This window comes from Heliangelus exortis, chromosome 3 (assembly GCF_036169615.1).
Source record: "Heliangelus exortis chromosome 3, bHelExo1.hap1, whole genome shotgun sequence".
In the NCBI taxonomy this organism is placed as follows: domain Eukaryota; kingdom Metazoa; phylum Chordata; class Aves; order Apodiformes; family Trochilidae; genus Heliangelus; species Heliangelus exortis.
The window spans coordinates 13,461,002-13,483,579 of NC_092424.1; the positions used below are offsets into that span (position 1 = coordinate 13,461,002).

The window sequence follows — 22,578 nt, forward strand, 5'->3', positions numbered from 1 at the left end:
GGTAATGGTATGAGTGGTATGCAGAAAGGCTCTTGCTGATCCTTACTCCTTAAGAAACCAAGGTCACTTGCTAAATTTCCTATGTGCTGTAAGTGGAAGTGTGTAAATGGGTTGCACCTGTAGGGAGGAGCAGATGGGACAGGTGACCCGAAACTGACCAACGAATTATTTAATCTCATACACATTGTGCTCAGTAAAAAGCTGAGGGATCACGAGGATCAAGCTCTCTTCTTCCATTGCCAGCATCTGAGGAGGACTGTATTCTGCCTTCAGTCTCAGTCTGTGCATTTCTATATCCAGTTCCTGTCCGCTGCTGAGTCCAGTCTGAGATTTTCCCAGTGCCAGCACTGCAACATTGGTGGTGACCTGATCGTCGTCAGGGGAGCTTGATGTTGGTTTTGCATATATTTGTATGTATTTTATTATTTTCCTATTGGTATTATTATTCCTTTTTCACATTACTGTTACTTCATTAAAGCTGTTCTAATTTTTTTTCCAGCAAATGGGGTGGGCACACACTTCCCCCTGCAACCTGGCATGAGGAGAGGATAAGGAGCCCCACATTTGGTGACACCCCTTGGGCTCACTATGTTCAGCCCTAGCACCAGAAGGACAGCAAAGCAGAGCTTCTTTCCAGCCATGGGGTTGGGGTGGGCTGAGCTGGTTGTGCCATGCTGTGCTGGGCCGTGGTGGGCTAAATTGCATTAATCCATGCTGTGCCAGTCCACACTGGGCTGTGCCATGCCAGACGAAGCCATGTTATGCCCCATGGGGCTGGAGGGTGCCATAGCAAACCCTGCTGTGGCCATGCCTGCCAGCGACGGGCACCACCCGGCATAGCTGCACCCTGAGTCATGGAGGACACGCTGGGGCAGCCCTGCTGCAAGGAGCTGCAGGGCAATGGGACCTGCTCGAGGTGGACCCTGCTGGCACCAGCAGCACGGGGCAGCTGGTGGAGTGCGTGCTGGCTGTGACTGCCAGGGCTTGCTGGAGTGAGGTGGTGTGGGCACAGCCTACACACGACATGAAGGAAGGAGAAAAGCCTAGGACCACTGTGCTCACCTCTGGCACCAGAACTCAACATGCTCTGGGACAAGGCACAGCGCAGAGCTTCACCCAGCTAAACTGGGGCGCCAGTAGCGTGCAGCAGTGCCGTCTCACCCCCAAATCCTTCATCAGCGGAAAGTCTCTTCCTCTTCTCCTTCAAGCCTGTGTGCACCCAGCCCTTTGCTGAGAGCAACGGTGGAAGGAGCGCGACCAGCCCAGCGGGTACCCGCCATCCCTGGAAGATGGGTGACAGCAACCAGAACAGTTCTAACAACCCCAATAAATCTCTCCCCCATAGTTAGGATCGGTCGCTGCGCCTTTAATTCCCCCTCCCACCTCCTATCCCGGCTTTGCTCGCACATCCTGCCCGCCGAAACCCCACCTTCTGTCAGACTGGGCTGGGCTGGGCTGGGCTGGGCTGAACCGGCAGGGCGGTGGCAGCAGCAGCTTCCGTAAGTCCATTCTCCCCCTCCCCATCCCCATCCTCACCCTTATACGACCCCCAGCACAGGGAATGCTCTGGGGGTGGGTTCCCGTCGCCGGGCGGGCATGATTCCTCTGCCACGGGGGTCCCCAGCCTGCTCGGCGACGGGGACTTCCCCCCCCGGTTCCTTCCCCCGAGCTCTGAGCTGCTCTAGGCTTTCCGATCCTCTCCCCCATTCCCTTTCTCTCCGCGGGGATTTTTGCATGAGATAACGCAGCCGCAGAGACCCAGAGGCTTCCTAATCAGGGCGACGAGGAAACTGGGTACCGCAGCCTCCCGGGGATGCTGTGCCCACACCAAGACAGCGCGGCATCTCGTCGAGGGGGGTTCCTTTATGCGGGATCATAAAGGGAAGCTTGTGGGGAATGAGGACCTTTTTTTTTAGTCACTCGGAGGGCTGGGAAGGGCCTGAGAGCTGCCTGCGTAATGTGGGTCCCTATGGGCGACTGTGGCTCCTTGCCCCGTGCCTCATGAGTTTGCAGCAGGATGCAGTGTGCAGGCTTGGCCTGACTAGTTTTAAGGCGAATGAGGGAGACTTTTCTCCTTCCTCCTTCAGACTCCAAGAGCATCTGGCAAGCTAGAGATCCTGCAGAGATTTTTGGCTGGACTTCAGCAGTGGTGCTACCCAGGGCACACACTAGGTATCGGGGAACTCTAGGGACTGTTGTGTCTTTCTGCTCCCACCTGGTGGGGGGGGACAATCAGAGATGTCTTTGATACTGAAAAGCATCATATTATGATTGGATGTTGCCTGGTCTGGAAAAACTGTGCCAGGGGTTTAGCTTATCACTGCTTGCTATTTCTTCCCTGGTGGAGGACCTGCAGTGTCCATCAGCATCAGCCTGGGGGAGGCGTATGGTTCCTGTCCCATCCTGGGGTCTGAAATGTTTTTCCTTGCTCTGCGCTTGCGTGACCTCCTGTCTGCCACCGAGCACAACCTTCCCAAGTATTTTGAGCCACACAGCTAAGAATAACTCACACGGTGCCTATGTCTCAGCAACACACAGCTCTCCGTGTCCGCCGCCATGGCTGGTGCCGGTAGGCAGGGTGGGAATGGGTGCAGGAAGCCTGTCAGGGGCTGTGGGCAGGGGAGTTTCTCAGCCCTTGTCAGGTTGCAATGTGAGTGCTGGGGAGGTGGGGAGGTGGGAGCTGGAGGCTCTGCAGATGGCTGCATTTGGGATTCCTCTTCCCACAGGTCCCTTTGGCTCTGGGCAGTGGCTTGAACTGGAGGAGCCATCCCACCAGTTCTGCAGGCAATGAGTGCCTCGCTGCTGGGAGAGGCTGCCAAGGTGCTGGCTGTGGAGCAGGAGTGGGAGAGAGAAGATGATGGAAAAAGGCTGAGGTCCATAGATTTAGGGCCATTGTACTGGATACTGCTTTGGAGAAGAATAACGGGCTTAGAACATCCCAGGGCAGGCGGAGTGACGAGAAGTAGATTTTCCTCCTGAAAAGCTGGATTGGGCAGCTCCTTGAGTTAGCAACCAGATTTATTTGCTATGCAGATGCCAAGAGCTTGCACCCTTTTCACTCTTGCCTGCCTTCCCTTAGCTATCCCAGCACTCAGGACAAGGAGAGCTGCCTCTCCAGAGCCGGACTGTACCCTGCTCCTACAGCATGGAACACTGGGCAGGCAGCAGTCCAGCACTGGCATTCCAGCCCACTGCTTTGAGTGGGTTGCTGGCTCCTGGGCTATTTACCCAAGGACTGCTCCACTGTCTTGCGCAGAGAAGCCTCTGGAGTATTCATCACCTTGCTAAGCAGGAGCCAAGATGGCTGGGGAGTGGGACAGCTGGACTGCTGCCTGCCCAGTGTTCCATCCCGTAGGAGCAGGGTACAGTCTGGCTCTGGAGAGGCAGCTCTCCTTGTTCTGAGTGCTGGGATAGCTAAGGGAAGGCAGGCAAGAGTGGAGTGGGACAGGGAAAGCCTCAATCTCTGGTGGGTCCATGGTGGTGGCACCTTCTCGTGGTGCAGGTGACTCCACTTGCTCTTGGGGGGTTGGACCAGGTGGTCCCCCAGAGGCCCCTTCCAGCCTGGGCAGTGTGGTGGGCATGAGCACCGGTTCCTGACAGAGGTGTCTGAGCAAGGCCGAGGGCAGCTGGACACAGGGAGGGGAGATGGGGGCAGCGCAGGGGGTGCCATGGGGCAGGGCTGCAGGGCCAGATGTGCCCGACAGCTGTGTTATGCTGGTTCCAAGCAGCCACCCAGGAACTGGGCGTTAAAGTCCCCGGGAGAAAGGGCTGTGGCAAGATCTTCACCAGGCAAGGGACCGGGGCAGTGCCCCACCCCTTGTCCTGGTGCCGGGGTGCCCCGCTGCACCCCGCAGTCCTTCTCCGGTGCCTCCCAGCTGGCTGCCGGCGAGGCCTGAGTCACCCTCCCGCTGTGTGTGCGCTGGGAAGGGCCGATCCGCCTCTTCCTCCCCTCGTCCTCCCCGGCCCCATAGATAGAGCTGTCCCTGCGCCCCGCGGGCTCCTCCCTTCCCGGCCCGGTTGACTCAGTGCTCAGGCAGCCGGGTCGGTTTTCGAGGGAGAGGCGCCCGGGGATCGGAGAAGCAGCTGGGCGGACACTGACACCCTCCCAGCTGCGAGGGGCGAGGAGGAGCCGGGATGACGGAAGGTGCCGGAAAGCTGGGCCGGGGGGGGAGGCTGCCGGGGTGTGTGTGGGGGGGAAGGGCCTGACATTCCCCGGGCCCGGCCTTCCGGTGCGGCGGGGACGGGAGAGCGGCGGTCCCTTCCCTGCTCCCGGACAGCTGCCTCCTCCCCGACGGCCCTCGGAGCCTCTGCTCGCCCCAGAGACAGCGGGGCCGTGACAGCCGGGCTGCAGGACATGGGTCAGAACGGCGCTGCTGCTGGGATGGGGGTTGGGGACGTCATGTCCCCGCGGGGGCCCACCCCGGGGGTGCTCCGTGTGCCGGTTCTTGCTCGCCGCCCCGGGGCAATGCTGGTGGGGAATGTCCCTGCCGCGGGGTGGTGGGGATCCAGCCCCAAGCCTGGCGCAGTGTGAAATGTCCCCAGAGAGGTGAGTGGGTACTAAGCCCTGCCTCAGCCCAGCCGTGCCCCTTCTGTTGCAGGGAGCGGAGCCGAAGGTAGCGCTGCCGGTGCCCGGCTATGATGCCCTTTGGTGGGATGGCTGCTCGGCTTCAGAGGGATCGCTTGAGAGCCGAGGGAGTTGGTGATCACAGCAACGCCGTCAAGTACTACAACCAGGACTATGAGGCCCTCAAACAGGAGTGCATTGAGAGTGGCAGCCTCTTTAGGGACCCCCAGTTCCCAGCTGGCCCCTCTGCCCTTGGATTCAAGGAACTGGGGCCACACTCCAGCAAGACACGAGGGGTGGAGTGGAAGCGTCCATCGGTAAGTGCTGGGCTTGCTTCTCTATGGGCTGGGCTGATGTCCCTGTCCTGCAATGTCTGCACTGACATGGCTTGCCAAGCTGCAGCCTGGCCCTACCCTGTTTTTCTTGGTGCTCCAACTCCCTTGGGTGCTTTATAGTCTCCTTTCTCAAGGGCCTAGAGCAATGCCCCACGAGTGTATGCCCCAAAAAGCACCATGTCTATCAGACCCTGCTTTCTCAGGGCAGCAGACCTTGGGCTTTGAAATGGGTGGACTATGCCATGGCTTCTAGGTACTGGGGTATGGATTTTGTCACCCTCAGTGACTGGGACGTTTGAGGGTGTATATTCCCTGGTGCCACAGGTGCAAGGGGAATGCTATTAATCCATCTAGCCATATCCAACCATGGCTACAGCAGAAAAACTTGCCTTGCATTACTGTGACAGCCTTGGGGTTGCAGACAAACAGATTTCCCTGGCAGAGCAGAGGTGGGGTACATCTGTTGGGACTGCATATCCTTCCTCTTGAGTCACGGCTGCAGCAAATCCCAGACCCCCAGGAGCTCAGGACTTGCTGAGACCCCCAGCACCGTCATCTGATTCTCTCTTCTTCCTGCAGGAACTAGTAGGTGACCCTCAATTCATCGTTGGTGGTGCAACCCGGACAGATATCTGCCAGGGGGCTCTGGGTGAGTGCTGGAGCTCTGTCCCCAGACCTTGATCCGGAGAACAGGGAGGGTTGTGGGGAGGGTTGGCGTGGCTGGAGAAGAGGTGTTTCTGTAATGCTGAGGATAGACCAGCACCTTTACCCAAGCCTAGCACATTTTTATGCTGGCCTCTGCACAACCATCTCTGTATGAAAGACTCCCTTCCCATTTAGTGTGGTGGAAAGGGAACCCCCTATGCCTCCTTGTGGCTCTAGGTGAAGGGTCTCCATGTTGGGAAACGGCGAGGAAAACTCATGCAACCAATATGGTTGATAAACAAGCTTCTATTTTATTGCACAGTAACTTTTACTTATATAGTGTTTCTGTGACCACACCCCCGCCACCACACAACAATATAACGTATTATTGGACACCCGCTGTGTTTACCTGTAGCACAGCGAATCCCTGGTGCAGGTAGCACAGGAGTATGGACCGATCTAATTGGCCCCTCAAACATGGGGTTGGGCACGGCAAAGGGGTCACACCCCCTACCTTTTCGGGAACATTCAGGAGCATTCTCCAACATTCTCCAACAGGTCCACAAAAAGGGGTTGATATGTGCACAGGCTGACCCTGCTAAGGTCAGGGGAGATGCTGGGTGGATCTGTGCCTGGCACAAGTCAACATCAACACCAGGAGCTGCTCCAAAGAGCTTCCTGCTTTGGTAAATGGTGAGGGATGGCAGCTGGGTGACAGTAACAAACTGAGAAGATATGCTGGTCATGACAAAGTGCTTGCAAAGCAATGTGGTGTGGCAGAAGGAAACTGAATGGAGAGCTACAGAGTACAAGTGGTGATTTGTCATTTCTCCAGGGGTGTGTCCCAAGCCAAAGGCAGTGTTAATGGACTGGCAACTGAGATTTTGTGATCATCAGAAGCAGATCTGGATACTACCCAAGAGCATTGTCCTAATCTGGATCAAGTTGGCCACTTGATTGGGAGTATTGTGTACCTTAGGACACACAGCATTCTGGTTTCAGGACTGACCTTTTTTAATACATACAGTAATTAGACTAAACTAGAGGTAGTAATTGGAGCACATAACTGCCCAAGAGCACTGTGGTGGTGTTCAATTGGTCATTAAAAAGTCTGAAATGCCATTTTGTCAAACCACAGCCCAGTACAGGTTTTCCAGGCTCAAGGCTAAGGTGTGACAGGCTTTAAAGGCAAAAGAGAAACCAAAGGAAATAATTCAAAGTGCATTGCTGGCCTGGAGCAGCACTTGTGGTTAAGAGCATTTGGAAGGAAAAGTGCGGTGATGTTTCTTGCAATCTGAGAAGCCAGGGCAGCAGCATTAAACCTCTCTCTTGGCAAAATGCTCTTTTAAATGCAAAGTGTAATTCTGCTGCAGAACTCCCTGTCTAAGACATTGAGAGCACTCATATGAATGAGTCCCAGGCAGGTTTAGGAAAATAACTGCAGGAAGGGGCTGTTGGTGCTGAGGGTAGGTGATGGTCTGGACAGAGGCTTCAGGTCAGGGAAGATCATTTCCTGTTGTCTTGGGCCAGTACTGCTCTCCAAGGCAGGCTGAGTGGAGCCTGGCTCCCTGAGCTGTGTCTGTTTGCTGGACCCTCTCCAGTTTCTCCACATGCATTTTGAGTTGGGGAGCTCCAAACATTTGCAAGGAAAGCCCACCATGGGCTCCTACACATCCACTGACTACCCCCAGCTAGGGAGGTGGCAAGGGCTAACACTGGCCTCCTCTCCTTCCCCAGGTGACTGCTGGCTGTTGGCTGCCATTGGCTCCCTCACACTCAACGAGGAGCTCCTGCATCGTGTAGTGCCACATGGACAGAGCTTCCAGGAGGACTATGCTGGCATCTTCCACTTTCAGGTGGGCTAGGAGCTCCTGATCCTCCATGGCTGGTGGGCTGGGGGTGGGAGGGAGGGTGGTGGGCTGAGGGCTTTCCTCTGCTGTAAAGATGAGCAAGTCGTGTGTTGCTCTGAGCCTACTCTGCTCTTCTCCTGACCCCCCAGATCTGGCAGTTTGGTGAGTGGGTGGATGTGGTGGTGGATGACCTGCTGCCTACCAAGGATGGGGAGCTCCTGTTTGTCCACTCGGCAGAGTGCACCGAGTTCTGGAGTGCTCTACTGGAGAAGGCCTATGCCAAGTGGGTATCCCTACGGTGGGCATGTGGGTGGGTGGGGGACAGGGCACCTCACTGTGTGGGGCAGAGGGGTGGGGGTCTCTTCTGTACCTGTCCCTGCTTGTGCTGGGTCCCTGGGGAGCAGCAGTGTGCTATGTCCTTGTCACCTCACGTGCCCCTCTCTCTCGTTGGTGCTTAGGCTGAATGGCTGCTACGAGGCGCTCTCGGGGGGCAGCACCACCGAGGGATTTGAGGACTTCACTGGTGGTGTGGCAGAGATGTATGACCTCAAGCGACCGCCACGCAACATGGGCCACATCATCCGCAAGGCACTGGAGAGAGGGTCCCTGCTGGGCTGCTCCATTGATGTAAGTGGTGTGTTGGGATGAGCCCGGAGCTCTGCCCCAGTGATGGCCAAAGTGAGGCTGACAGCTCGAGATTGTGTCCCTCTCTGGGACACTGGGGTGGGAGGTTACTGCTTTCCCCTCTTAGCAGAACACCCTTTCCACAGCCAGCATGGCAGTCTGAGGGCACAGCATGTGGGGCTTCACCCCAGCTGCTGGGAACAGGTTGCTTTGGATGGAGTGGCAATATCCATCACAAGCTTGGGCTGTTGAACAAGGGTCTCCCTATAGCTCTGGCCATGTCATATGTCAGCACCACTCCTGGGGTAGAGTGCTCCATCTGTTCCCTCATCATGAAATCCTTTTCTTGCTTTCTGAAGTTTGGGTGGTTCCCTGTGGATCTTCAGGATCCTCTTGTTGGGAAACTATCTTTAAATTGTCCTCAGCCACCAGCCTTTGAGCACAGTGAGTTGCTACCTGCTGCATCTCTTGGCTGGAGCAGTGCAAAGAAAGAAGGGAAAGAGTAGGGATAGGACTACATTAATTTAATCATATTCACTTGAGATTTGCACATTTTCCTCAGATCACAAGTGCCTTTGACATGGAAGCAGTGACCTTCAAGAAGCTGGTGAAAGGCCACGCCTATTCTGTCACAGCCTTTAGAGACGTGAGTTGGCTAGATGAGAATAAAATAAAAGCGGTAAAATAATAAATAAAACATTAAAAGAAAAAAAAAAATTAAACATATAAAAAAACAGTAAAACAATAAACAGTAAAATAGCCTGGACAGTGGCATGGGCTCAGCCTCCTGTGAATGGTGTCTGGCAGGTGAATTACCGGGGTCAGCAGGAGCAGCTCATCCGCATCAGGAACCCCTGGGGTCAGGTGGAGTGGACTGGAGCCTGGAGTGATGGGTGAGTTGGATAGGTGGGATGTCAGTCCTGCTGCTGGCAGGCCAGCAGGCACTGCAGACACAGCATTTGAGTGCGTGGCACTGCCCTGGGTAAGTTCACAGCCTGCAGTGCTCTTCACATTGGAGAGGGGGACAGCTGAGAGCCAGCTGTGAAGTGCTCTGAGTTCACCTTGAGTAGTCCTCATCTAATTTTGTCTCTTCTGCTATTCCAGCTCCTCTGAGTGGGACAACATTGACCCTGGAGATAGGGAAGAGCTGCAGCTGAAGATGGAGGATGGGGAGTTCTGGTGAGTGCCACAGCAAAGTGCTTCTCTTTCAGCAGCCAGCCTTGGAAAGAGCAGAGGAGCTGGGTGGGGATAGACTCTGTGGTCCTGCTTCAACCAGAACACGACTTGCCTTTATGAGATGGCTTCCAGCACTGGAGAGCATTTCCTCATCTGATCTAGTTAATAATTTTCCTGCCTTCAAGGAAATCCAGCCAAACTAAATGTTATTTTTAACAATCTAGGAAGGGCAAACATCTCTTCTCCCCCAAACCCAGTCGCAGGCTTTAAATGAGCCATAACCGCTCAGGGTAAAAGATCTTGCTGTCATTTAAGTTTCCCAAAACGCTGGCTGGGTCCAGAGCTGCCTGTGCTCTCCTCCCTCCCCCCCACAGTAGTTCCCTGGCCTCAGCCCCTGCCTGCCTCCCACAGGATGTCTTTCCGGGACTTCTTGAGGGAGTTCTCCAGGCTGGAGATCTGCAACCTGACCCCCGATGCCCTCACCAAGGACGAGCTCAGCAGGTGGCACACGCAGGTGTTTGAGGGCACTTGGCGCCGGGGGAGCACTGCCGGGGGCTGCAGGAATCACCCAGGTACCTCTCCCCTCCATGTCACCCCACATTCATCGGCACGTGATGGAGCCAGATGTCTCATCCACACGTCCTCTTCCTCCCAGCCACATTCTGGATCAACCCACAGTTTAAGATCAAGCTTCTGGAAGAGGATGACGATCCCGGGGATGATGAGGTGGCCTGCAGCTTCCTGGTGGCTCTGATGCAGAAGCACCGGCGGCGAGAGCGGCGAGTGGGAGGTGACATGCACACCATCGGCTTTGCTGTCTACGAGGTAACCCCAGCTCACCCCAATGCTGCTTCCTGGGGACGGGCTCAGCCCTGCCAGTCCCACCTCAATCTGGCACCCCAGTCCTCAAGGAAATCTTTCCCATTTGCTTTCGCCAATCTGTGGCTTAATGTCCCTCATCCCATGCTCCCTGCAGGGATGGGGAGAGGTACCAGGGTTCTGATTTTGTTTTCACTTTCTCTCTTTCCTGCAGGTTCCTGAGGAGGTACGTCTTGAGCTGTTGTAGCCTACCCCAAGAGTGCAAGAGAGAGCAGAAATGGGTTAATGCACATACCTGCATACATGTACACCCAGTGGCATGGGTGTTCCCACCACGCTGGCAGTGAGCAGGGTGCTGATCACCTCCATGTGTGGGGGGATTAGTTTTTGCTGGGTCCCATCAGGGATGTCCTGTCTATTGGAGTTGGCTTTGCTCCCACCATTCCCTGTGGATGCCCCCCTGTTGCAGGGCTGTGGTCCACAAGCACGTTCATTCCCCCAGGCCCAGGGCAGCCAGAACGTGCACTTGAGGAAGGACTTCTTCCTGCGAAACCAGTCACGGGCACGGTCTGAGACCTTCATCAACCTGCGAGAGGTGAGCAACCAGATCCGGCTGCCCCCCGGCGAGTACATCGTTGTGCCCTCCACCTTTGAGCCACACAAGGAAGCTGACTTCATCCTGAGGGTCTTCACTGAGAAGCAGTCAGACACACAGTGAGTCCCTGCATGGCTAGGCAATGCCCTGTGTCTGCCTGTGGTGGGGAAACTTCCCACCACAGGCAGCCTGCTGGCTGGGGGCCCTGCTCATCGCTTTGTTTTTCTCCTTTCTGTCCCCAGGGAGCTGGATGATGAGATCTCAGCAGATCTGGCAGATGAGGTAGGAGCTGCAGCTTTGGTTCTGTTTGGTGCTGAGGTTCTGGGGCTTGCAGGGCAGAGCTGCAGGCTGCTGGATTTGGGATGCCACTGTGGCTGGAGAAGGGAGATTTGAGGTGATGGGAATGTGGGAAATAACAAAGATGAGAAGGACAAAGAAGTTTGGATTTGCTGAGCCTGGGAGACTGGGCAGAGCCTGGGTTTGACCACTAACCTCTTATTTCTGGTCTGTGTAACCCCAGGAGGAGATAACTGAGGATGACATAGAGGATGGCTTCAAGAACATGTTCCAGCAGCTGGCAGGGGAGGTAGGTTCAGCTGTGCCAACCTCTGGAGGACCCTGGCCTGGGGAGGGTGGGGGACAGGACCCCTGGCTGTGAGCTCCAGCTCACCCCACACTCGCTCAGTACCATCCTGCAGTCAGGTCCATCTCTACTGTGGCCAAACTCTTCTGGGCATACAGGAAATGCAATGGCACCCTGAAGTTCTGTGAATAGGGCAGAGATGTTTAGACAGGAGAGTGAGAATGGCCACAAGTTGGGTGGAGGGCAGGCAAGGTGTGCTGCTAACTCTGCTCCTTCTGCAGGACATGGAAATCAGCGTCTTCGAGCTCCGGACTATTCTGAACAGAGTCATCTCCAGACGTAAGTGCTGCCCTTCCTGCTCCTTGGTCCCTGTGGCCCAGGCCTGCTGAGCATGTTAGGTATTGATGCACATGCTCAACCTCCTCGTTCCTCCACAGACAAAGATCTGAAGACAGATGGGTTCAGCCTGGACTCCTGCCGCAACATGGTCAACCTGATGGATGTATCCTTGGTGCTGCAGGCAGGGCCCAGCTTCCCTGGTGCTCAGCCTTCTGGTTGGGCAAGATTTCTCCATAGGAACTCAGGCTTGGGTCTCTACCTGTACTGAGGTGGTTCAACCAGAGGGAGGAAGGAAGGGGTCCTTGTGGCTTCAGAGCAACCTGCCCTACATTTTTGGGCTTTAGCAGCAGGTGCTTTAGAAAGAGTCATCAGTTCCTCTGCTTTATTTGGGTCCTGGCTCCACCACCAGAATCCCAGCCTAACCCCACTCACACCTTCAACCATCCCCTCCTAGAGGAAGCTCCCTGTACTTCCTTTCCCTCCCTGATGTGCTGTGATGCCACCCAGCCTTTTAGGTGCTCCTGGAAGGGAACGAGGGCAGTTGAGCTTCTTTCCCCCTAAACTGCCCTGTCTACCGCTTGAGGATGAGAGTGTAAAGTGACGGGAGCCATAACATATTCCTGCTTGCACAAGGACATGCAGCTGAGGAGTTAAGTGAGGGCAGAGGAGCACCTGAGTTTCTCCAGCCTGGTTCTGCAGCATCCTGTTTTGCTGTAGGCCAGGCAGTTTTGCTCTGAGGACACCACAGCAGTGAGCTTCCTACAGCAGCAGTACTGCTGTTCCCAGGAGATAACACAGAAGGTAGTTTAAGCCTTGCACTTTCTCTGCTGGGTTGCAGGCTCCAGTTTTGCTGATGCTGCAGGACAGAGGAGAAGCTGGGAGGAAAACTGGGCAGGCTAAGTGTGACGTGGCTTTTCTTGCCTTGGGTGTCTGGGATCCGATGGCTTTGCTTTTACACCATCCCTTTGCTGGGTGCTTTCTCCTTGACTCTGATCCCCAGAAAGATGGCAGTGCCCGCCTTGGCCTGGTGGAATTCCAGATCCTGTGGAACAAGATCCGGAGCTGGCTGGTGAGGAAGAATGGGGGGACATGGTGCCCTGTGCAAGGGTAGCACTCCTTCCTGGGGCAGCAGGGTGAGGGGACAGCCAGGCTGGAGGTGGCAGGAGAGCCTGTTGTTCACATCCTCCATCATGTTTTTGCAGACAATCTTCCGCCAGCATGACCTGGATAAGTCAGGCACCATGAGCTCCTACGAGATGCGCATGGCTCTGGAGTCAGCTGGTAGGTCTGGAGAAGGTCGGGGCTGGGGAGGGGCTGAGGAGGGGGCTCCTGCTATCAGAGCCCTGTCCCAAGTAGCTGGAGAAGAGTGAAACCATCCTATAGTGCCTGCTTCGAGCCAACCTGTCATAGTGAGATTGTGGCCTGTGTCTGTATTGGGCTGTCCCAATCCCTGTGCCAAGTGCTGGAGCCTCAGGGCTTAGGGACACACGTAATGTGGTCCCATCCTCTGTCCTCTGACCTGCAGGGTCCCATTATGGAAAAGCAGAGGCCTGGGGTGGATCAGTGAGCTAACTAGTTGTATGGTTACAGGAAGACTATCCCCTCTTCCTGTTGAGGTTGGACTTGGTGCACTTCCTTGAGTGGGCTGGTGGCCCCTTTGAGTGGGGACGTGGACTTCTATAGTTAAATCCTCCTCTCTGCTGGCTGCTCTCTGCCTTGCAGGTTTCAAGTTGAACAACAAGCTGCATCAGGTCGTGGTGGCCCGCTATGCAGATGCTGACATGGGTGTGGACTTTGACAACTTTGTCTGCTGCCTTGTGAAGCTGGAGGCCATGTTCAGTGAGTGTCAGTTCCAGGGTAGGGAGGGCAGGGACAGAGGGACATGTTGCTCACCCTGCTTTTGTTTCCCTGCAGGGTTCTTCCACAGCATGGACCCCGAAGGCACTGGCACCGCTGTCATGAACCTCACTGAGGTGAGATCTCAGTTTAGTTATGAGGTCAGTCCAGAGGTGGGATGGGAGACAAGGGGACAAGGCACTGAGGTGAATGGGGCACCTGGGGTGGATGGTAGAAAGTCCTTCAGCTCCTTGGATAGGGAAAGAACCCATAAAAGATGATGACAAAATTGGATTGCTTCAGGCTCGGTGTTTCTTGGAGGGCTGTCAAAGTTGACACGTGAGGACATGTCAAAAATATACTAGCCCCTAATTATCCCTTCTGCCTCTCCTTCCCAGTGGCTGCTGCTGACAATGTGTGGCTAGGAACCATGACAGACCTGCTGCAGCAGCGACACCCCGGTGGGCCAGGCCCCTTCAAGTGCCTCCCCTTGGATCTGTGAACACAGGATACTCTTCCTCCCTTGCTCCATCCCACGCTGAGCCACCAGCCCTGCCTCCTGCCTGGCAAGCATCACGCCACCTTCTACAGTGGACCAGGGATCAAGGCAGGCAGGGGATGCCCTTCTCCTCTTCTGGGCTGCGCTTCTTTCCACTCCCCGCCTCCTCTGTCCCCACCCCAGAACAGGAGGATGGCAATCAGCACGGGGTACCTGTGCATTCCACTGAGCTTGTCAGGAGTGAAGGATCAGGCTAGGGGCTGGCTGCAGAGCAGGGAGAAGGCAGGAGCTGCACAGGGTAGAGACAGGGGACTTGTATCACTTCCTCTAGTTCTGCCCCAAGCCTCCTGGCATGTGTTGCCTGTCTCTGCACCCGTGCCTGGGAGCACCAGCAGGTACTACCTTGCCCAGGCAGAGGCAATGGGTTCCCAGGGAGCCCAGGTGGCCTTCTGGGGGGAGGAAGGGCCATTCTCTTCCTCTTGAAGCCCTTGCACTGCATTCATCATCATTAAACACGACCAAAGCGTGGAGCCCACTGGCTCTTTCTGCGTGGCCTTCAACACATCCCTCCCACCTCCGTGCCCCGGCCTTTGCCCCCATCACTGTGTCAAGCCATGCAATTTAAGCACGGAATGTTCAGAGGATGCCCTGCCACGTTCCACCCTGTAGTTCAGCAGAAGCTTCTCTCTTCCTTGTGGGCACAGCAATGCCATCACTGTCACAGTAGCTTGACCTCCTCTCCCATCCCTGGGACAGCTGCTGCTTCTGCTTGTGGCCCACAGCACCCAAGAGACAGTGCCTTCTCCCAGAGAGAAGGAGGTAACAGTTTGGGAGTATGTTCTCCTGCACACAGTTGGGTTCCCCCCCCTCACCTTTCCATCACCCTCCCACACTGACACTCTTCTTTTCCCCTGAGCTCCTTCACCCAGTGTGGATGGGGTCCAGTGCCAACATATTTGCACTTCTCTGTGCTCCTCCATTTCCCTCACCTTCTTTTCGGGTAACGGGGTGGCTCCAGCTTAGCAGTGGGTGGTGGCCCATCTTTTGCCCTGTAGAGGCAGGCAGTTAGCTTCCCCCAGACCCCTGTCATTGTTGGAGGACAAGCCTGCAGCAATAACCCCTGCTGCCCACCTGGCAGCTCCCCTTCCTCACCCCGCTCACTGCGCACTCCGGGAATAAACTGAGATCTGTTGGACGTGTGGTCTGGGCAGTGACTCTGAGCTGCATCCTCTCTCTGCTCACCATGGCCTGGGTTAGGGGGGCTGAGATGCAGAGCCAAGCCCAGGGCATGCTGCTTGCCCAGCCTAGGGCGTGGGTGGTGGAGGAGCACCACCAGGTGCAGGTCTTGCCATGGGAGGATGGGAGGGCCTGTATCCCCTATAGTTATATAAAACTTGCCCCTTCCTTTGCAGGAGCATCAACACTGACACACAAGGGCAGCACCATGTAAGAGAGGTGGAAAGGAGCACTGCTTGTCAAAGCCAGAGCAACTAGAATACTGTTGGCAGGGATGTTTGGTAATCCCAGGGATTTTCCAAGTGGAGGAAAAGCCAGTGCTTGCTCCACGGTGTGGGTGGCAGGAGGACTGTGTTAGTACCAGGCTGGGACGAGGAGGCTGGGGCAGCTTCTGCCCAAGGGACGCAGCTGCACCCGTGCTTCTCCTCCTGCTCTGGCTATGATGTCCCAAAGGCCTCCCTGGGGCATTGCTGGGTACCTCTGCTATGCAAGCAGCTGTAGCAGACTGTGCCTGTCTTCCTGCCTTACCTGTAGCTCAGCAGCAGCTGAAGGCAGCCAGCAAGGCTGGGCTTGGCCCAGCAGACTTTGCACAGGGGCATATCAGTGCTGCTCACAGTTTGTTGTCCTGGCTGAGTTCTGGGGTCAGCACTGCCCTGCCCAGCCCTTGCCAAGGCCTCTTCTGCTGGTGGCAGAACTGGGCTCTGCTTGTAAATAACACTGTGTTGGGGGAGCTGAGGAAGGGAAAAAAGAGTGCTCAGGTAGGATGTAGTTGATCATGGAGAGTGTGGTGAGGCATCCTGGATCTCTGGACCCTGGAAAGGGAGAACGTGAGGTCTGTGACCCTGGGTAGTGGCTATGGGAGGCATGTGTTTTATTCTCCTTCATTTGAGGCTAGGCAGGTTACAGCTGGAGGCAAAAGCCTTCCAGGGAAAGGACAGTGGAGTGCTGGATTGGTGGCATTTTTCATTGCATGGCTCAGAGCAGGAGTTGCTGTCAGTATGTGCATCCTTCATCTTGCTGATACCCTAGAAGGGCATTGCATCATAGAAATAGGTCATAGAATCATAGAAAGTTAGGGGTTGGAAGGGACCTTGAAAGGTCATCTAGTCCGACCCCTCTGCCAGAGCAGGGTCACCTATAGCAGGTCACAGGCATGCATCCAGGTTGGGTTTAATGTCCAGGGAGGGAGATTCCACAACCTCCCTGGGTAGCCTGTTCCAGTGCCCTGTCACCCTCACAGTGAAAAAATTCTTCCTTATATTTATACAGAACCACCTATGCTCCAATTTATAATCATTGCCCCTTGTCCTATTATTAGTCACCCCTGAGAAAAGCTTGACTCCATCCTCCTGGCACTCACCCCTTACATATTTATAAACATTGATGAGGTCACCCCTCATTCTCCCTCTTTCTCCTTTTCTCCAAGCTGAAGAGACCCAGCTCTCTCAGCCTTTCCTCGTAAGGCCAATGTTCCACTCCTTTAATCACCAAGATGATGTCGGTCTGTGCTGGACTCCTTCAGGCAGTTCCTGATCCTTCTTGAACTGAGGGGCCCAAAAACTGGACACAACATTCCAGATGCAACCTCACCAGGACGGAGTAGAGGGGGAGGAGAACCTTTCTCAACCTTCTAGCCACCCACCTTCTAATGCACCCCAGGTGCCATTGGCCTTCTTGTCCACAAAGGCACATTGTTGGCTCTTGGTCATCCTTCCATCCACCAGCATCCCCAGGTCCGTTTCCCCAGTGCTGGTCTCCAGCAGCTCAGTCCCCAACCTATACTGGTACCTGTGGTTGTTCTTTCCCAGATGTAAGACTTTACACTTGCCCTTGTAATTAATTAATTTCTCCCTGCTCAACTCTCCAGCCTGTCTAGATCCCTCTGAATGGCAGCACAGCCTCCTGGGGTGTCAGCCCCTCCTCCCAGTTTTGTGTCGTCAGCAAACTTGCTTATAGTACACTCTATTCCCTCATAGAGGTCATCAATAAATATACTGAATAGTACTGGTTCCAGTACTGACCCTTGAAGGACTCCACTAGAAACAGACTTCCAACTGACTCCATCCCATTGACTCTGGCTTCCATCCTTCAACCAGCTCATGATCCACCTCACTACCCGATCATCCAGGCCACGCTTCTTCTGTTTTAGATGGCCCCAGGGGTACATTTGGAAGAGAAATGCCCTTTGCACTTTATCCCACCTGGCATTGCAATATCCCCCCATGTGGGTGCCCTTTATGCCAGTTCAGCTCTCTGGTACCAGCCTTCCCACGGTGGGACACCACCTAGCTCTGGGGTGAGATGACCTGGCTCAGAGCATGAAGGGGAGCTGAAGTACAGTAAGAGGGAGAATCTCCCCAGCCTGCCCTCTCTCCTCTGGAAGAAAATGCTCTCCAGGGCTGGAGGAAGATGGGCTGCTTGCATGAGGCTCATAGCTTCCTATGAGCTGAGCTGTCTCGTGTGGAGTAGGGGCACCTCAGGGCTTGCCAGCCTGGACTCCCCACTTCCCTGTGCTACCCCAAAGGCCCTGGAAAATAAGGGTTTGGGTGGGATGGGACACAGGGACAAGAATGCAGAGCTGTCATCACTGTCTCAGCTGCGGGGTCTTGTTGCACACACATAGGCTCAATTGTAGGGCACAGTGATGCCCCAGCTTTGGGATGACAGGTGCCTCTGGCGTAGCCTTACCAGAAGCCCCCTCCCTCCCACAGGGCACCAGCTGGCAGATCCCTTCCCTCCCTGGCCCCAGCAGCTGGCAGGCCAGTACTGGCAGGGGGGCAGCAGGCGGGGTGTCCCCAGCTGCCACCTAATGCCACCAAGAGTACTCTGGCTTGTCCCCCTTGTATCAAAAGGGGACAAAGTGGAGGCCCAGCACAGTCCCTCAATGATGATGTAAGATGAGGAGCAAGAGGTGGACCAAATTTCTCTTAGTGTGGGGTTAGTCTTGCCCATGGACCACTCCTGCCTTTCCCACACCCACCCCACAACTCTGTGTTGGGTGAGAGTGCATGAGATGGGCAGGCAGCACCTATGGATGCACAGCACCACTACTCCCTCTCCCCAGTACCACAGCACCCTGTGCCCCTGCTCTCCACAGCCTGGAGCTGCTTGCTCACCCTGCCGGTCCCCCCTCTCCCACCAGCTGCTCACGTCCATCCTCCAGGCACAGGACAGCAGCCTGGCCCCACCTGGCCCCACCAGCTGCCCCAGCAGCCGGGCTCTGGTCCCTCTCCCCCTCATCTGCACTTCACCCTGTCCCGGGTCCGTAGCCGCAGGAATGTCAGTCCCGTGGGTACAAGGGGCCTTTGTGTGAGCAGAGGTGGAGGGTGGGGGACCATGGCCCAGCCCAGCATCCCCAGAGCTGCCAGGAAGAGCCACGGCTGAGGGCATGTGCGTGGGCAGCAGCTGCCCCGGGCATGGCCTCACAGCTCCCAGCCAGGCTTGGTGCTGTCCCCTCTACGAAAAGGGCTGTCATGGAGGAAAGTCCCCTCCCCATCCTCGTCCCTCCGGCAGCAGCAGACAGGCAGTGGGCACGTCCTGCAGCTGCCACCAGCCTCGGGAGCAGTGCCAACACCAGCACAGAGCTGGCACCTCCTTGGCAAGACTCAGCACCCATAGTAAGAGATGCCGTGGGCTCAGCCACTCTGCCAGGGGAGTAGGAGGGCTGGGGGCTCAGGGCAGGGGCTGAGAGCACCAGGCAGCAGCAGCTGCTGGGTTTGGCCTTTTTCAGCAGCTGCCGTCTCAGTGCCAGCAATAGGGAATGTGATGGGCTGGGGCTTTCCAGAGCCTGGCCATGGTGTGTTAAACAAACTATTTATAGTGCTCCCGTTGCTCCTCAGCAGGAATGGCCTATGTTCCTCCTGCATGGGGCTGGGTACTCGGGTGCCACTGGTGTCCCCACCACCAATACCCTCCCAGGCCCTCACTAGAAGGATGAAGTCTCAAAGAAAGGACTCTTGGACCCTCTCATCTTCCTTCCCCTCCCATTTCTATTACTTCCCAGTGCTGTGCCCAGAACAAGATTTGCAGCAAATCTCACACATCTTGTGAAAAGATGCCCAAGGGCCATTTCCTTCTTCCCAGCATCCATCATCCCTGCTAAATCCTCTGGAGCTTTATCCAACCAATAGCTGTTTTAAGCATTGGCAGATGCTGATGGTTGCTCTGTCCCTTGCACCTACCTCTGAAATGGAATGATGGCTTCTTGCAAAGCCAATATGCTGTCCTGGGAGCAGGCAGGTCATTCATGAGGCAGAGGCCAGGGATCATTGCCTGTCAGTTGGCAGGGCACGGGGCTACTCAGAAGCCCTTCCCTCCGCCAACAGGCAGCAGTGACCAAGAGGGATTGTACCAGGGGGTAGCACAGCCACATCCTGTCCAAAGGCTGGCACATCCCACACCACTGGCCCTCCTACCATGCTGCCCTCCAGGGTGACCTCCCAGCACGTCATCCTCTCCCAGAGAAGACAGAGGTGCTGGCTGGCTCCAGCCCTTGGATCTGCCCAGAAGATATGTGGGCTGTGAGCTCACCCCTGTTCAGCAGCAAGAAGGCAGAGGCTGGGCTTTGAGCAAGCTGACTCCCCAGAGCTCTTGGGTGGCAGGGAAGAGAAGACAAGAGGACAAATCTCCACAGACTTGCCACCACCCTGAGGAAAGAGCTGCTTCCAGCCTAGCTCTACCACCACTGACGCTGCTCTGTCTGCAGCCTTCCCCATACTACAAAGGGCTACAGATGATGAGGGGACTAGAACAGGACCCTCATGAGGAAAGGCTGAAGTACTTGGTTCTCTGCAATGTGGAGAAGATCTTATCAATGCTTATAAATACTTAAAGGATGGGTGTCAGGAGGATGGGGACAGTCTTTTTTCAGTGGTGCCCAGTGTACATAATAAGAGGTAACAGGCACAAACTTAAACATAGGAAGTTCCATCTAAACATGAGGTGGAATTAAGTTACTTTGAGGGTTGGCAGAGCAGTGAAACATGCCCAGAGGTAGTTGAGTCTCTGACTCTCAAGGCATTCAAAATCCACATGGACACCATCCTGTGCAACCTGCTCTGGCAGGGGCACTGGACTAGATGATCTCCAGAGGTCCCTTCCAAACCCTAACATTCTGTGCTTCTGTGATTCTATGACCCTGCACCTGCCTCTTGCTGCCCAGATGCATCTCCTGCTCCATGTCCAGATGCTAACAGACCACCTGATAGAAATAAGTGTTATGGAGGGTTACATAGCCCCTGTTTGGGCTTGAGAAGTGGATCGCAGCCCTCCCTGGCAATTAAGTATGGCACCATTGGTTGTGCAATTGGTCCGATAAAGAAAAAGGACGCCTGAAAGGAAGTTACTTTGATAGGTACCTGGCAGAAGCAGCCAGCCACCTGGTGAGGGATTTTGAGCCTCTTGGTGGAGAGGGATGAAAGACAGACAAGAAAAAGGATCACAAGACAAAACAGAGACTGCAGGAGGAGAAAATCTTCTGTGTATTATAAGGGTTACAGCAAGGCTCATAAAGCCTTGCATCAGGAGACATACAGGCACAGTACTCCAGTGCCCTAAGTCTTGTGCTTGGAAGTAGGTAGTGGTGGGGTTTCATTTTTCTTTCGAGGTTGCATTCTCCTCCCAGGTCTCTCTCTGACTCCCCCAGAGGAGCAGGGCTAAGTCCCTTCACCTCCTTGGGCTGTTCTTTTGCCCATCTTGTGAAAGAAGGCTGAAGCCCCCCACTTTCCAGATGGTGAAAGAGACTTGGCAACATCTCTGCATTTTTGGCAGAGACAAAAATCTGCCTCCTTACAGAGCTTGGCAAACAAGCCCTGCCCCACTTTCCACCCAGTACTGGGATGTTGCAAGCATCTGGCTCTCACAGCATGGTAACCCCTCCTGCCATCACCTGTGCTCCCTCCTTGGGAAGGAGCAGTTTTCTGCAGAGGCTGCACACTGAGGTCCCTTTGTTCTCAAGGCATTTTCCACCACCCCCTCCACCTTGTGTCTCTGCCACATAAGACTCAAACACAATGCCCCCAGGAACATGCTGCAACACCTCTGCTGAAACACTTCTGCACCTGGCTGGCAACTCCCTTTCCCTGTGGGACGGAAGGACAGGATTGCCTCAGGAGGCACAGTGGGACAGGCAGTTTCCCTGGCTCAGGCAGGGCTTTTCCTAGGAATAGGTAAGGCTCCCTAGGGAATGAGGTGTCCACTCTCCTCCATCACTGCAGAATCTAGTGCTCGCCAGGCACTTTTCATCCCAGCCTGCTTAGAAGTGTGACCCTGCAAAAGTCCTCCGCACAGGGAGGAGATATTCCCACTGGGTCTGTGCTACTGGGGAAACTGAGGCACTGAGCAAGGCAGCAGCTCGCCCAGGATCAGCAGCAGCACAGTGAACTCAGGAGTCTCAAGAGCAGGTGAAGCACTGCCTCCTTGATAAAAGGGTAAAAGCTGTCTCCCAGGGAAGCATAAACCCTGACACAGCTGCAACAGAGCTTTGGCTCCTGCTTCCTTGACCAGAACTCATCACACTCCCCGTAACACTGTGGGTGTGGGGCCAGTGGCAGCACACAGCAGAGCAACGCACCTGCACCCAGGCCCTCTGACTTGCAGGAGACCCAGAGCTCAGGAGGCCAGTCCCAAGGGGCTGACGTCAGCCTGGTTTCGGCACATGGTGTCTCTGTGCTGAGGCATGGCCAGCCTGTTTTCCTCATCCATGACTGCCTCCCCGAGAGAAATCCACAGGGCTGGGAAAGGTCACCCTGGCTGAACTAACCACCCTTGGATGGGACAAGGGAGAGCTTGCATCAGGCAGGCTGGGAGAAGGAGCAGTAGCTTTCAGTCCCTTGTGTCTGTTCATTCTCCTAAATTCTTCTTGAGTGGGAGCCAAGAGTAGGGCCTTGGCAAGATTTTTAAAGGGAACAGCAAGGGGAGGAAATTAATCTAGACAGCCACAAGGAAAAAAACAAAGGTTAGGCACAGGAGGGAAGCGGGAGGGCACAGACGTGACCCATGGACCTTCCTGCCTGCACTCTCATTCTAGCTAGTTTGTGCTCCCCTGGTCTGCATGGACCTGGCTATTTGCCCCAAGCAGAACCTGCTTGGGAACACAGCTGAAAAACATGGGACATTTGTTACCAGCCTGCTCTGGAGTGCCATACGGAGCCAAATCATGGCTTCTTCCCCAGAGGAGTGCCCTATCTGCTCCTTGGTGCTTCATACACTGGAGCATCCCTTGCCTGTTCCCCTTGGTGGTCTGCCTGGTCTGCATTCCTGGCCGTTGTGAGAGCAGGGTGGCAACTGCTCATGCTGGCTGAGAATGACAGGCAAGCATATTTTGGACCTGGCTGACTGCTCAGGGGCTTCAGCTAAGCCTTGCAAGTGAAACAGAACCCCATCCTGCCAGCCCACATTTCTATGGTGGGCAGATGTTGTTCCTCGCTTGTCCCCCCCCTCTTCCCCCGGCACTGCCACCCCAACAAATGGGGTTCTG

The 22,578-nt window shown here is 55.3% G+C and overlaps 1 protein-coding gene across 5 annotated transcripts; it reads left to right on the forward strand.

Annotated features, from left to right (window-relative positions):
• Positions 1 to 1,398: 1,398 nt before the first annotated feature.
• Positions 1,399 to 15,060, forward strand: CAPN11 (calpain 11). Of its 5 annotated transcripts, none has more exons than XM_071739312.1 (22): positions 1,399 to 1,499; positions 4,599 to 4,881; positions 5,479 to 5,548; positions 7,282 to 7,400; positions 7,544 to 7,677; positions 7,853 to 8,021; positions 8,581 to 8,664; positions 8,826 to 8,911; positions 9,123 to 9,197; positions 9,606 to 9,766; positions 9,850 to 10,019; positions 10,228 to 10,239; positions 10,516 to 10,727; positions 10,851 to 10,890; positions 11,129 to 11,194; positions 11,473 to 11,530; positions 11,629 to 11,693; positions 12,531 to 12,599; positions 12,733 to 12,811; positions 13,253 to 13,369; positions 13,445 to 13,503; positions 13,765 to 15,060. In XM_071739312.1, the coding sequence occupies exons 2-22, from the start codon at positions 4,636 to 4,638 to the stop codon at positions 13,789 to 13,791; spliced, it is 2,118 nt and encodes a 705-aa protein (XP_071595413.1). In that variant the 5' UTR covers positions 1,399 to 1,499; positions 4,599 to 4,635; the 3' UTR covers positions 13,792 to 15,060. The 5 variants fall into 5 exon arrangements, with proteins under 5 accessions (XP_071595413.1, XP_071595414.1, XP_071595415.1 ...); XM_071739313.1 differs by lacking the exon at positions 1,399 to 1,499 and adding an exon at positions 2,480 to 2,569; XM_071739314.1 differs by lacking the exon at positions 1,399 to 1,499 and adding an exon at positions 4,013 to 4,144.
• Positions 15,061 to 22,578: the final 7,518 nt, after the last annotated feature.

Excerpts from the sequence above, each read along its gene's own strand:
- CAPN11 (XM_071739312.1), top strand. The coding sequence starts at position 4,636 with ATGATGCCCTTTGGTGGGATGGCTGCTCGGCTTCAGAGGGATCGCTTG. Across the intron at positions 5,549-7,281 it reads TATCTGCCAGGGGGCTCTGG|GTGACTGCTGGCTGTTGGCT; the intron begins GTGAGTGCTGGA and ends CTCCTTCCCCAG. Across the intron at positions 9,198-9,605 it reads ATGGAGGATGGGGAGTTCTG|GATGTCTTTCCGGGACTTCT; the intron begins GTGAGTGCCACA and ends TGCCTCCCACAG.